The following is a 12,350-nucleotide window of genomic DNA, read 5'->3' on the forward strand; positions in this document are numbered from 1 at the left end:
TCGCTACAATTTGACTTGGCTAGTTGTACCCTTAGAACAGTGGCTCTCAAACTTAAAATAAGTACTACTACCACGTAAGCCAAAGTTAGACTTCCTCAATTTGTTATAAAACAAGAATCAATCGTCTCTTCAAAACAATGAGTTCAATAAAATTATATTTCGGGGCCCAACAAGTTAAGTGTGATGGAAAATATATTTGTGATTTTTTTATTTTTAAATATAAAAAATACAATTGTATCAAGAATGTCTACATTTTCCACATCCTCTGTACACCAATAAATGCCAGATTAGACTTTATTGGGCAACAATACATTTACTTTTTTTTTTTTTTTTTTTTACAGTACATCATTATTAGCAGAAATATATAGCAAAAACAACTGCCTTGAATAACATCTTTCCCAGGGGTGTCCAAGCAGAACTGGATGGATTTTAATAGATAAAATGAAGCTGAAGAGGAAAGAACATGTTGTAACTTAAGTTGTATAGCCTAAATGGAAATAAAAGTCAAATAAAATGTTAGAAATACAGATTATTTTTAATTGTCTAATCACAACATTACAGGTAAAAATATTTAATAAACAAATTCAGGCAAAAGTCTAATAAAAACACCAACAGTAACATTTAATGGGGTACTCCTCCAGAATGAAATGGATTCATCACATTCATTTTGAATCATAATTCATGGTGAGGCAGTTCAGACAAAATGTTCCTTAAAAAGCTCATAGTGTGGTCTTTGTGTTCCCTTGAACGTGAAAAAACATAAAAATCAAAAACAAAAGCAGTGCAAAATTAATTAAGCAGTAGAGCTCAGAGCTCCAGTGTACTTTCCATCATTACATACATCCTGTTCTCTTCATTTGTGCAAAAATCAATCAAGTTTCCAAAGTTTTTTTAAATCAAGAAAGAATAATTTCCCTATTCCATCTTTATTCTGCCAACACATTAAAGTTATCAAACTGAGCCAGTTCAAACGAGTGCGTTCCGATTGCTGCCCAGCCGTTCTTCGGTGAAGAAACTCCAGTGACTTTCCACAGCTGCCGTCCGTCCACCATTCCGGAGGCGCTCTGACCCTGCAGCATGGAAAAAGTAAAATAAAATAAGACAGACATTCAACCATCTGGCATATCTTTCCCTCCTAAAAAAAAGCTGTTACATAAAGATCTCATCAGAAGTTAAATTATTTTCTCACCTTTACAGAAAGGGACAAGTTGTGCCAATCAAAAGGTCTGGTTCCTGACAGTCCCTCTGCCAGCACCGACTGTCCAGCTGTTAATCAAAGATGAAATAAAAAAAAAGCACATTAAAATCACAGCCTGTGTTTTGGACTCTGTTCTGCACTGAAGAAGGAGAAAACTGACCCAGATCATTGGTAACCTTGTACGATCCATCGGCAAACACCCAGAAGAAGACTCCCATAGCGCTGCGTACTGACTGGCCTCCTTTATCCACCCGGGCTGCCACGAACACACCGCCGCTTTTTACGTTCTCCATAAATACATCGCAGGTAACCACCATGTCCTGCCTGTCACACAAACATTAGTGGATTCAATTTCCAGATGCAGGTCTCTGAGAAGAGCAGTGGCTATCACAGCGCTGTCTTACCACTGGTAGTCTCCGATGACAGTGATGGTTTGATCGGCGTCCGTTGCCCAGGTGATCGGTCTTTCCATCACCACCTGCCGTAGTGTGAAGGCATGTGGTCCGGGGTCAGTCAGGTTAATGTAGTACTCAAACACACCGGTTTGGTCGGCGAAGTTAGGGGCCTCAGAAAACGGAGGGTTTCCTGCATGGACGCAAAGTAACAACTATACAGTAGAAATTATCTTTAGATCTCTTAAATAGGAATAGTAAAAAATTCATTTTAAAGTATAATGATAATATACTGTACTTTCAGCTTACTTCTTTCGTCTCAGTGCAAGCTTTAAACTTACACTTCAAGTAATACTTTTTTCTGATTTTTGCATGTCTAAAATATTTTTTTTTTACTTTGAAAACTGAGCTTACTGTACTATTTGGTAACTAGTACCAATTGGAATGCATTTATCATTACAAAAAAAAAAATCATTTCAATGCAAAGTACATTTGTTGTGAATTGGAACGATGTAAATAAAATTTTATTTTTAAAAAAGTTGGAAAAGAGTGGAAATCGTTCATTTTTAATTAAAAAGCTACTTCTATTTGAAATACTTATAAACCTTCTAAAAATATTGAAGACATAAACCATTTTAAAAATACTCTTTCCTTAGTAAAAACAAGGAAATAACTAATAATTCAAAAACTGTGCAAGTTTTTGAAGGATACATTTTAATGACTTGGCTAAACTAAAAAAAAAACAATGTAAGCGATTTAATAACACCCCCCAAAAAACAAAGAAACATACAGCTTTCTTTGTATGAAACAAAAATTTATTAAAAAAAAAATCTAATGGTTCAGTTGCAGTTTCATGGATAAAAATAAAAATGCAAAAATTAATTGAATAGGACAAACATGTAAAACATTAAAGAGGAGTAAATCAAATATATATATATATATATACATATATATATATATCAATATGGTTTAGCAATATAATATACGTATATGTATTCTCTTGCTTCTATTTCAACTTACTAAATTCTGACATGTAACTCTAATATCTGGGGAAAGAATAACTAACTTTGTTTACGAGTGATTCTGAACTTACGAATATCAAAGTTGTCCTTGTAGGCTTTAGGGAAGCGGGCTGAAGGTGGCGGCTCAGGGAAGCTTCCTTTCTGTCCAGTCCGGATGGTGGTCAGAGTATAAACTTCATCTTCAGCCAGATTCAGAGTAAATGATCCATCTACAAGCTGCAGGGGGCAGAAACATTTCAGGATACAGACTGGCCCCAACATCTATTTCTTCACAGCATTAAAAGCTTGAGTTTGTTAACCTTCACAGGAGGCAGCTTCTCGAACAGTGAGTGGTTCTTCGCCTTGAAGTCAAAGTGCGACCTCCACACCTGCAGCTCTTTGATGGAGGCCTTGGAGAAAGAAAGGCAGCAGAGAGTAAAGGCACCAGCATCTCTCAGTGAGTTTCATCAGACATAGAAGGAGCTCATTAGGACTTACAAAGGACCCTTTCAGCTGAAATGTTGCATTCTGGGACGTGACATTGAAGGGAGGGAGAGGAGGTCTGATGCAGATGGAGTGATCATGAGTCTGAGGAAGAAAAACACGATTCATTTTATCTGACTTTACTTTTCATCCAGAAGATTACACGTTCATTGTGTAGGTGCTGATCACTGTAAAGGCCAAGAACTAACTCACCATGGTTTCTATGACAACAGTCAGGTTTCCATGCCCGTCTGTCAGGGCCACATAACTTCCTCCCTGAGCAAAGTGTCCAACAGTCTGCAGGTATGTCCATCCAGGCTGAGTGAACTGTGTGCTGTGGGCTGTAAGGAACCGACACTGAAAAGTTGGAATGATTTCTGGAATCTCATTGCAAATGCTGGAACACATAAAACTGAACATCTTCAGGAGACAAATGCTGGAAGTTAGGAAAAAGCAATCGAACCGCAGCATAATGTTAGATTCAGTACTAGGCCAGATCTGAGAACTTTAGGACAGAAATTGAAGGAAGAATAAGATATGATTTTACAAAACATGCAAGCTCCTTTAGGTCCAGATGCTAAGAAAGTTGGATGGATTTTATAGCAAGGTCAAGAACATTTCCATGAGAACAGGGCTGAGATTAGTGGGAATACATTGGAAATAATTCAGAAAATTGAAGGTTAGGGAGCTCGTCTTTTAGGAGTGAAAAAACCCAAACTCCTCATATGGGTCACTAGACCCATATGAGGAGGATACTAATCCAATAGTGACACACCTGTGATCCAGATCGGAGACTCCACCACGTAGTTTCCACTCCAAGGTTCCTGAGCTGTCATCAGCCCGTCTCTGCCGAACGGCAGCTCCTCGTAATAACTGGCCACCAGGTTCCAGGAGATGGTTCTGCAGGACACAGAGTATACTTTTATTCTCATCTGTTAAACCCTTTCAGTTGTTCAGACTGCAAGCAGGAAGGGAGGAGCGGCACAGCAAGAACCTCAAACTATTCTGATGCCAAACTCTGAGTCAGTGCAATCAATCCCTGAACAGATAACACGAGCAGACACAACGCACCACATTCAAAATACCATCAAGATGACAAAGAGAGAAAAACTCCTTCAAAAAAAGGGCAACAGTTCAGTTTGAGCACTTTTAAAACATTAACTATTTTTAAAAGTGCTCATTATTTCATTTAACTTACTGCTAGAGCTGTACAATAAATCAAGTATTTATTGTACAGTTTGCCTGTATCTGATACAGTTATACAATATCTGATACAGTTTGCCTCCTGGAAAACTTGGACGTTAAAATTATTTCCAATCATTCTACCAAGAAGTTAGTTCCTAAAATGAAAAGAGATTGATGTTTCAGAAATAGTAAAACAATGTAAAAGGGAAATATATTTCAAAAAACACTTTTTATTTCCATTTTATTTTTGCACTTTATCTCTGGTGACTAGCTCCAAGTCTTTGCGGTTGAAAGCCTTCCTAGCCATCACCCTGATCTTTGTCTGGACTCTGGTTAAGTCATTCCAAACATTAATATCCCAGCAGGAAGACATATGTTGGTAAAATTAAGATATGACTAGAAACCTGAATTTGCTAGGGGCATAATTAATCTTAGGCTTTGTGGACGAGATGCCAGAGCTCCAGAAGACAGGTGTGAACATTTAGGATTGACTGGGTCAATTTTTAAGTGCAAATTTCCTAACGCTGTTCTTTAAGTTAAAGGTCAAAGCGATGACATCTGCATCAAAGTTGCCATTAAGTAAAATGCATTCAGTCTTCTGTGATGGAAAAAACAAACAATACTGGTCCAAGCACTGCTTGGCAGCAGTAATGCAATCCAGTAGAGAATTGAGGAAATTACTGCAAACAGGCTTCAAATACAAGTAGATCATCTGTACGAAGTACTTCCAACACCTGTACTTTGTAAAACACCTATACAGGTGTTTTAAGTATGACAGGTGTCATACTTCGTCGGAAGTATGACAGGTGTTATGCTTGCTCCAAGCAGCAAAATATAAAGTGAAAATTGGAGAACAGTCAATTAGAATGTGCCTGACAGCAGTAGGAGGGTAAAGTAATGACAAGGTTCAGAGTTGCTGCAATAGAAACCTGACTTCATCCCCTTTGACCGAAACCATGAAATGGGACTGGTTTTACTGGATAAACTGAGGCACATTTTCATTTAATACAAACTTTAGATTGAAATGTGTGATTGAGACCGCTGCCGACTTCTACCAACCAGCAGGTGTTACAATGTCTCAGGAGCTGCCAATGGAGTCACTTGATGGCATTTGTCACATGAATTCTCACTTCTCTGGAACATTGCTGGGGTTTTCCGTGTGCCTTACGCAGTCATTTGTCCATTGACGTAGTTCTGGTTGAGGATCCGCGCCCAGCAGCCTCCTCCCACCTCATTGTTGAAGGTGCTGTAGTCCTCTGATGACCACAGCTTTTTCTTTGTGGTCAAGGCCTGCGGCACTGTGGTAGTTCCTGGGTAGTGAGCCCTGATTCAGAACAAACAAGATTATTAACAGTAATATTGAATGAAGTAAATTTCCAACTTAAACATGCCGAGTAAACTAAAGAAATATGATGAGAATTTCCTTGAGACATTCCACAGAGATGTCATGCATGTTGGCACGCAGAAGTGGGGTTATTGTTAGCGCAGTCCCTGGAGCGGAAAAGCAGGAACAAATCGGACTACGGCCTACCCTATCACGTCTACGGCGCTGCTGAGCTCTGGGTCGAGCATCAGCGACACGGTAATGGGCTCCCACAGGTTATCGCTGGCTACGATCCGAACCGACTCCAAACCAGTCTTGTCCAGAGTGTACCGCAGCAGCTGGTGGAGTTACAGGGTGGAGAGCAGAAAGACATTCACACCTCGCTCAGTTTTAAAGATTTGCTGCCGTCATGGAAAACTCATCTTACTTTATGGGAAAAACACAAAGTTGATGCTAAAAACCCTAAAATAAATGTATCTATTGTGAGAAAAAAGACCATGATAAGAATTACTTGCTTTAACAAAAATGACCATCACCACATCTAATGAATCCCCTACAACCACAACAAAATAAATATACGTTGGCTTTCTGAGTTGATCATAGCATCTCTGAACTTTATCTGTAAGCAATGATTTCCTTTCCTCCATCAACATAGAAGTAATTCAGATTTGTCTTGAGTGACAAATCTGGAAATGGCAGCAAGGAAACAGCTGTTGACCTAAACTTGCTATCATCTACAGTCAAAGCAATGACTACATTTCTAAAACAACTGAATCTGTGACAAACAAAGCTGGACAAGGAGCTGAATATACCAGGCCTCACAAAGAGCAAATAATAATGGTGTCATGGTGTCACCAACATGCCACCAAAAGGCAAGAAGTTTCATCAACTCTACAGAGACTTTGACTGGAAAGCCATGCCTTGATCAGATGAAGGTGAAGCTATTCAGTAACTCTAGTAACGCTTGTGTTTTGCTAATAGAGCTATACACTCCTCTCTGTGTATGCAGTCGTTAGGTGAGGCTTTCCAAACTCTGAAATGACCCAATTCTTTTGGTTTATCAAGCTTTTAGTTCTTATGTTACAGATTCAAACCAATTATCTTGAACTTCTTTGTACAGATTATCATTAAAGCTGAAATCATCACTCTGTAAACCTCCTGCTGCCAATTTGAGTTCCATTTTAATTAAGTATTTTTCAGTCTGTTTGTTGAAAAGCCAGGCGAACTTCTGATTACTATCAAAACGTGACAGCAAAAGTGTATGTGTTGAAAGTTTTCCATGATGGCAGCAAAGAAAGAATGGAGTTTAAGAGCAGAAATATGCTCATATGATTGTAAGGGTTACGATGTTCAGTCTGTTAGTTTCACACAGTCGAGCGGAAAACCAGCCACTGACAGTCAGCTGAGCAAGTGGAATCTCAGAGATAAACCTCCCAAACGAAATTGAGCTTTCCCCTCCAAATGTCATAATTTAGCCAATCAGTCTGAACGAACTCCGAACGGTTGAGTTTACAGGAGGAGTTCTGCGCTACTTACCCAATCACCTGAACTGAGTCGTTAAGGTGTGGGTCAGCGATCAGAGATTTAGCGATGCTCCAGTCTCCATCTGCCGCGATGATGCCGACGTCGGTCAGACCGACTCTGTCCAGCATGTTCCGCAGAACCTTGGCGAGAAGAAAACTTTCTCAGAGGAACTTCACCAAGATCTCAGCTCATTGTGAGTGGCTGTTCTTCCCATATGGGTGACTGTGGACTGAGCTCATGCACATTTATCACATGCATGGAGTACTGCTCACCTTGATGTACTTTGAGTCGAACGTCCGCTCATTCCAAATCTAAGGGGGTAAAAAAGAAAACATTTTACGTCAAGACGACCTTTTCCTAAACAAAAATTCAACAAAACGTTTCAGTTTCTGTCAATTTCCTCCCTTTTTCCCTTCAAATAAACCTAGTTCCACCTGAGATCCTAAGAATATGTTTTTAAATTAAATATATTTCACATAATAATCCAACTGTATCATTTTAACCATCAAAAGATTTATAAGCAAAATATAGTAAGAATGATTGAGTTTGATTTAAGAATGTGTGAATGTTTGGACAGAATCATGTACTGTATAAACTTTAGTATTTGTGCTGTCAGTTCATATTGCTTTCAGATTTTTGTTCAGATGCAGATTAATTCAATGGAAATAGTTTTATTAGTTTCAAAATGTCATTCATGACAAAAAGAAATAATCATTGTTTCATTATGTGTAAATCCATCTGAAATCCCAATTGGCATTTGGACAGATAAAAAAGTAGGGTTTGGGCCAGTTTTGATTAAAGGTATTGTTTCTCCATCTCAGCAATAGTCATTTTCACTTTGCAGAAAGGTGTAGCAAATAACACTCCAACATCAATATCAGTTTTACCTTGATAGATCAGTATTATCTTGAGAATTAAGACCTAAATCTTAATAATCTCGCAACAAACACCAATCTTCCAAAAAAAAAAAATTCTGTGAGAATTGGTTGAAACTTGATTGATTTGCTCATACAAACATTTTCATAAGCTTTTCAGTCCAACACAGAAACGGATTAAACCCGAGTCAGAAAATTTTCAGCCATGATTGGATATCTACCAGTGCTGTAATAATAAGTAATACTCACCCCAATATACTGAATGTCCAAGTCGTGGTATTTCTTGGCTCCTATGACCCAGTTCACCACGTACGCTGCAGTAACATCTGGGAAGTCATAAGGCCAGTTCTTCCCACGGCCGACCCAGCCGGGGAACGCCCAGGGTAACGCTGCACCAACACAGAGTTTATCCATGTGTAACACACCATTTTACACTTCATGAAGTCACTTTTGGGTCATAAATTTGTCTATTTCAGCTCCCAGGTTGGTACATCTGAAACCCTTCCCCACCTATTAGCGTTATGTTCGGGTTCCTCTTCTTGGCCTCCTTCATCAGCCACCACTCGTAGCCTCTGAAGTAGTTCTCGTCGTTCTCGTAGTGCATGTGTGAAGCCTCCGTTCCATCTTATGAAGCCGCCATTGAAAAAACAAAACGTAAATCACATGCTTTCACTCCAACTGCAAAAATTAAGCACTGTGTGACACATGTGTGAACGTTATACAAGGTACCTGTAGTCTGAGCATCTCCTCCGATCTCCACCTTCAGAATGTGCAAAGAGGCTCCAAAGTTTGGCTGCAGGAACAAAACAGACAGTATAATGACATGGAAAAGTGACTATTTTACTAAAAAAAGGTTCATTAGGGAGACAATTTGAGTTTTTACCTCCAAAGAGCTGACTGTCAAAGAACTTTCAGGTGAAAACCTCTCAGGAATGAGGAAACTAAACAAGTGGAGGACTAAAGATGTCTTATCAGCCTAAACAATGTTTACTTTGTCCAGAGTGGTTTAACAGGAACAGTTCATGCATGCCATTTTGTTTGTAAAATGCCATGAAAGCTAAATTTTCTTTCAACACTTAATAACAAATCTGCCTAGAATGTTGCAAATCGGTGACTTGATGCAATCTACTGGGCTTCCTTTGACAGACACGTTTTCAGCTATTATGAATAACTATTTGAGCATATTGCACTGTTTGATAACAATGATGAACTGGAATGTATACATGACTGAATTGAAATAAAAATATATATATATATATATATATACTCACATATATATGTGTGTATTTTTTCTTTTTTGGTTTAGTGCCTGAAGACAACATTTGTTGTGAATCGATGCTGCTGCAGACCCACATGTCAGTCATAAAATGCAGAACTCAATTATTGACCAAACTTAGTAAAGCTATGTCAAAAGCCTATACATAAAACCTTATTTTATTACAGCAGCATAATCTCAAAATTAGAAAACTCTTTTTTTATCCATTGAATTAATGTCCTTAAATTCAAAGTTGGATTATTTTTTTAATGAAAAATTATCCTACTGTAAAAAATATATGTATATAATTTTTAAGGCTTTGTGCTCATCTCTACCACGAGGGTCAACCAGTGTGGAAGGTGCCAGGTGCCATGCATATATTATTGGCTGGTTGTTGCAAAAACATAAACTACTTCTGAAAAAGGATTTATTGGAAATGGGATCGTACTCCAGTCACACGTTTCCAAACACACTATTTATTACAGTAAAGCCTAAGATAAACGATCTGGACTTGAAGCAGGAAATGGTCACCTGTTTACAGTAAACAAAATCTTCCTGAAGATTTGATTAAGCTTTATTTTTAACATTCATACCCGCCATAATTGTACAAGGTCTACATTTTCCTTAAAAACTCCGAGGTTTGTTTAACTACATTTCGCCAGACAGAACTTTGTTTTAAAAACTAAACCCTGACTGAAAGCAAAAAGACCAACAGCCAACCTGTTGTAGCAGAAGTTACTCTGCTACTTTGTTTCCCTTTGTTTATGTAGACCAATCAGCTGATCAGTCCTGCAGCTCGGCCTCTGAATCTCACCTTAAACAGGTAGTCCAGGATCTGGCTCCGGTACGGCTCAGCATAGTTCACAAGTAACCGGGATGTGGCCTAAAAAACACAATGAATTAAATTAAGAACCTCAAACAGGAGAACTGGTCGAGAATAAAACGAATCAGGAAGCTGCAGAAAAAGACTGGACTCACCCCTCCACCGCTCAACCCTCCGATCCCGTCAAACACTCTGCCCAGACCCCCATCATCAGTCAGCGGGTAGGTCTGCCCGGACGAAGAGTGCAGGGTGAGGGAGAGGAGGCACACTGCGGAGGCAAACACCCAGAACACCCGCTGATCCATGCCGTCAGTCTGGACAAAACCCTGCGCGCTCCGACTCACTCTGATAAGCGCGCTTCCGCGTGCTAAGAGTCACATGACTGCCGCCGATCACGTGGTGACAGAGTAGGTGACGATGAGCACGTTTGTTCTTTTCTTTTTCTTTATCTAAAAGTGATAAAGACTAAGATAAACAAATGTATAATGCGTACGCGTGGATGTAGAGAAAGTATGACGGCGTGGTAGGGCCGTTGCATGTAGGAAAAAACGATGGAAATTTTCGCCCAAAAAAACTCGGAAGTTTTCTAGGAAAATGTTTGAGCTTGAAAAGCTGAAACGTTTTTTGAGACATGTTTGATAAGCATTTTTTATAACAACTGAAGGTGATATAGTTACTAGATTGTGCAATGACACAGCAATTCATGCTTTTTAAAGTTATTTATTACTTAAACCAGAAAGAAATTGCGGTCAAAAATATGTCTTTAATAGCATGTTCTTACTGACAAGGACCACTTACCATAACAAATCACATGACCTTACATAATCTGAGTTTACACCATATTCAATCTGGTTTAACAACTGAAGTCTGTACTCAAATTAGTATGGAGTCATTCAGCAGTATTCTGGGAGACCAAATAATGTGTTACAGTTAATTCTGTAAAATATTCCATGAGTAATGTGCAGCATATGTTTAGATTTCTCCAGCTTTTATCAAACTAAGCATTATTAAGCATCATCACATGCTTTAAGATCATTTATTTGGAATTTATAGAGAAAAAAGGTTATTTTTATGTAACAAGGAGATCTTTATTGATGACTAAAACTGAGAAAGAACAATTTAAATTAACAAGATTCCAACACTATACATAACAAAATAATAGTCATTTTGAAATTAATAAAATGTCTAAAATATAAACGACAGAACAGAGAACATGAAATTGTACATTAGCAAGATATAATAGAATATGTGGAGGATTCTGTGAAGGAATATCATCCTTCAAAAAAACTAATTTTGCTTTCAATATGTAAGGGTCAATAATCAACAGATAACACAGCTGTTTTTTTCACATCTAGAACTAATACTCAGACCAAGTTTTAAATAATGTTAACCAAATTTGTCTCAAATTGTTCCAAGTTCTGTTAGTTTGTTTTTGCAATAGGTTTCTAAACATATCTGATGTACTGTGATTATGATTTTGTAAAGTTGGCTGAAATTTACTCCCTAAAACAGGAATTTACTTAAACTTTTATATTATTGAGGGCTGAAAATATAGCATGATCCTGTCCTGTTTGCATTTACTTCAATCTTAGTCTGTTAAATTCGCTTGCACAACCATTTACAACAAGTTAAAGGAAATAATAATTGACAGTAATTAATTTTTGAACAACCCCTCACCCCAAAAATAGAAAACACCTTGATGAAATTGAGAATGTGTCACACAATACAACACAATTTCAGGACAAAAACTGCAGTGAAGAAATAGAGGAAAACTACATAGTTTTGTTCCCAAAGAGCAAGTCGAGTTTCTCACTGCACACGACACTTGTTTTGTTTCTTCGTTCGACCCAATGCCGTCATCTCTTGATCCACCTCTGTCTTCAACGTGTTCTTCCTCTCCATCTCATTTTTCTTCTGCATCTCCAAAGCCCTTCGTTCGCTCCTCTTTGAGGCCTGTTTTGCTCTCCTAAACATCCATTTGGTGTAGTGTTTGCCATGGTTCTCCTGAACCATTTGATCAATTTTCTCCAGCAGCTCGCGGACTTGTTCCTCACTTGCCACTTCGTTGTTGAAGACATGATATCTACCGGAAAAAGCCATGACGAACTCTTCAAGGGCTGAACTCTTTGAAATAAACTGCTCAATAGTTTGTTTCTTCAGTTTGTCTCCATGTGTGAACAACAGCAATGAATATTTGGCAGCCTCAGAACCAAACATCTTGAGAATTATCTTCATGGTTTCTTCCTCCTCCTTGGTGAATCTTCCAAGCTTCTTGACCACCAGAAAGACA

General features: G+C 38.4%; 1 protein-coding gene across 2 annotated transcripts; it reads right to left on the reverse strand.

Moving 5' to 3' along the window:
* Positions 1 to 263: 263 nt before the first annotated feature.
* Positions 264 to 10,436, reverse strand: galcb (galactosylceramidase b). 2 transcript variants are annotated; one of them, XM_028000733.1, is made up of 17 exons: positions 10,216 to 10,436; positions 10,052 to 10,120; positions 8,712 to 8,775; positions 8,493 to 8,606; positions 8,232 to 8,371; positions 7,380 to 7,418; positions 5,791 to 5,921; positions 5,428 to 5,583; positions 3,850 to 3,974; positions 3,288 to 3,415; positions 3,090 to 3,179; positions 2,912 to 3,001; positions 2,684 to 2,828; positions 1,603 to 1,783; positions 1,359 to 1,522; positions 1,190 to 1,266; positions 264 to 1,070 (listed from the first exon to the last, which is right to left on the reverse strand). In XM_028000733.1, the coding sequence occupies exons 1-17, from the start codon at positions 10,363 to 10,365 to the stop codon at positions 927 to 929; spliced, it is 2,007 nt and encodes a 668-aa protein (XP_027856534.1). In that variant the 5' UTR covers positions 10,366 to 10,436; the 3' UTR covers positions 264 to 926. The 2 variants fall into 2 exon arrangements, with proteins under 2 accessions (XP_027856534.1, XP_027856535.1); XM_028000734.1 differs by lacking the exon at positions 5,791 to 5,921 and adding an exon at positions 7,120 to 7,247 and having other exon boundaries at positions 10,216 to 10,435.
* Between the last annotated feature and the right edge of the window lie 1,914 nt (positions 10,437 to 12,350).

The sequence above is a fragment of the Xiphophorus couchianus genome, chromosome 19, assembly GCF_001444195.1.
Source record: "Xiphophorus couchianus chromosome 19, X_couchianus-1.0, whole genome shotgun sequence".
In the NCBI taxonomy this organism is placed as follows: Eukaryota; Metazoa; Chordata; class Actinopteri; order Cyprinodontiformes; family Poeciliidae; genus Xiphophorus; species Xiphophorus couchianus.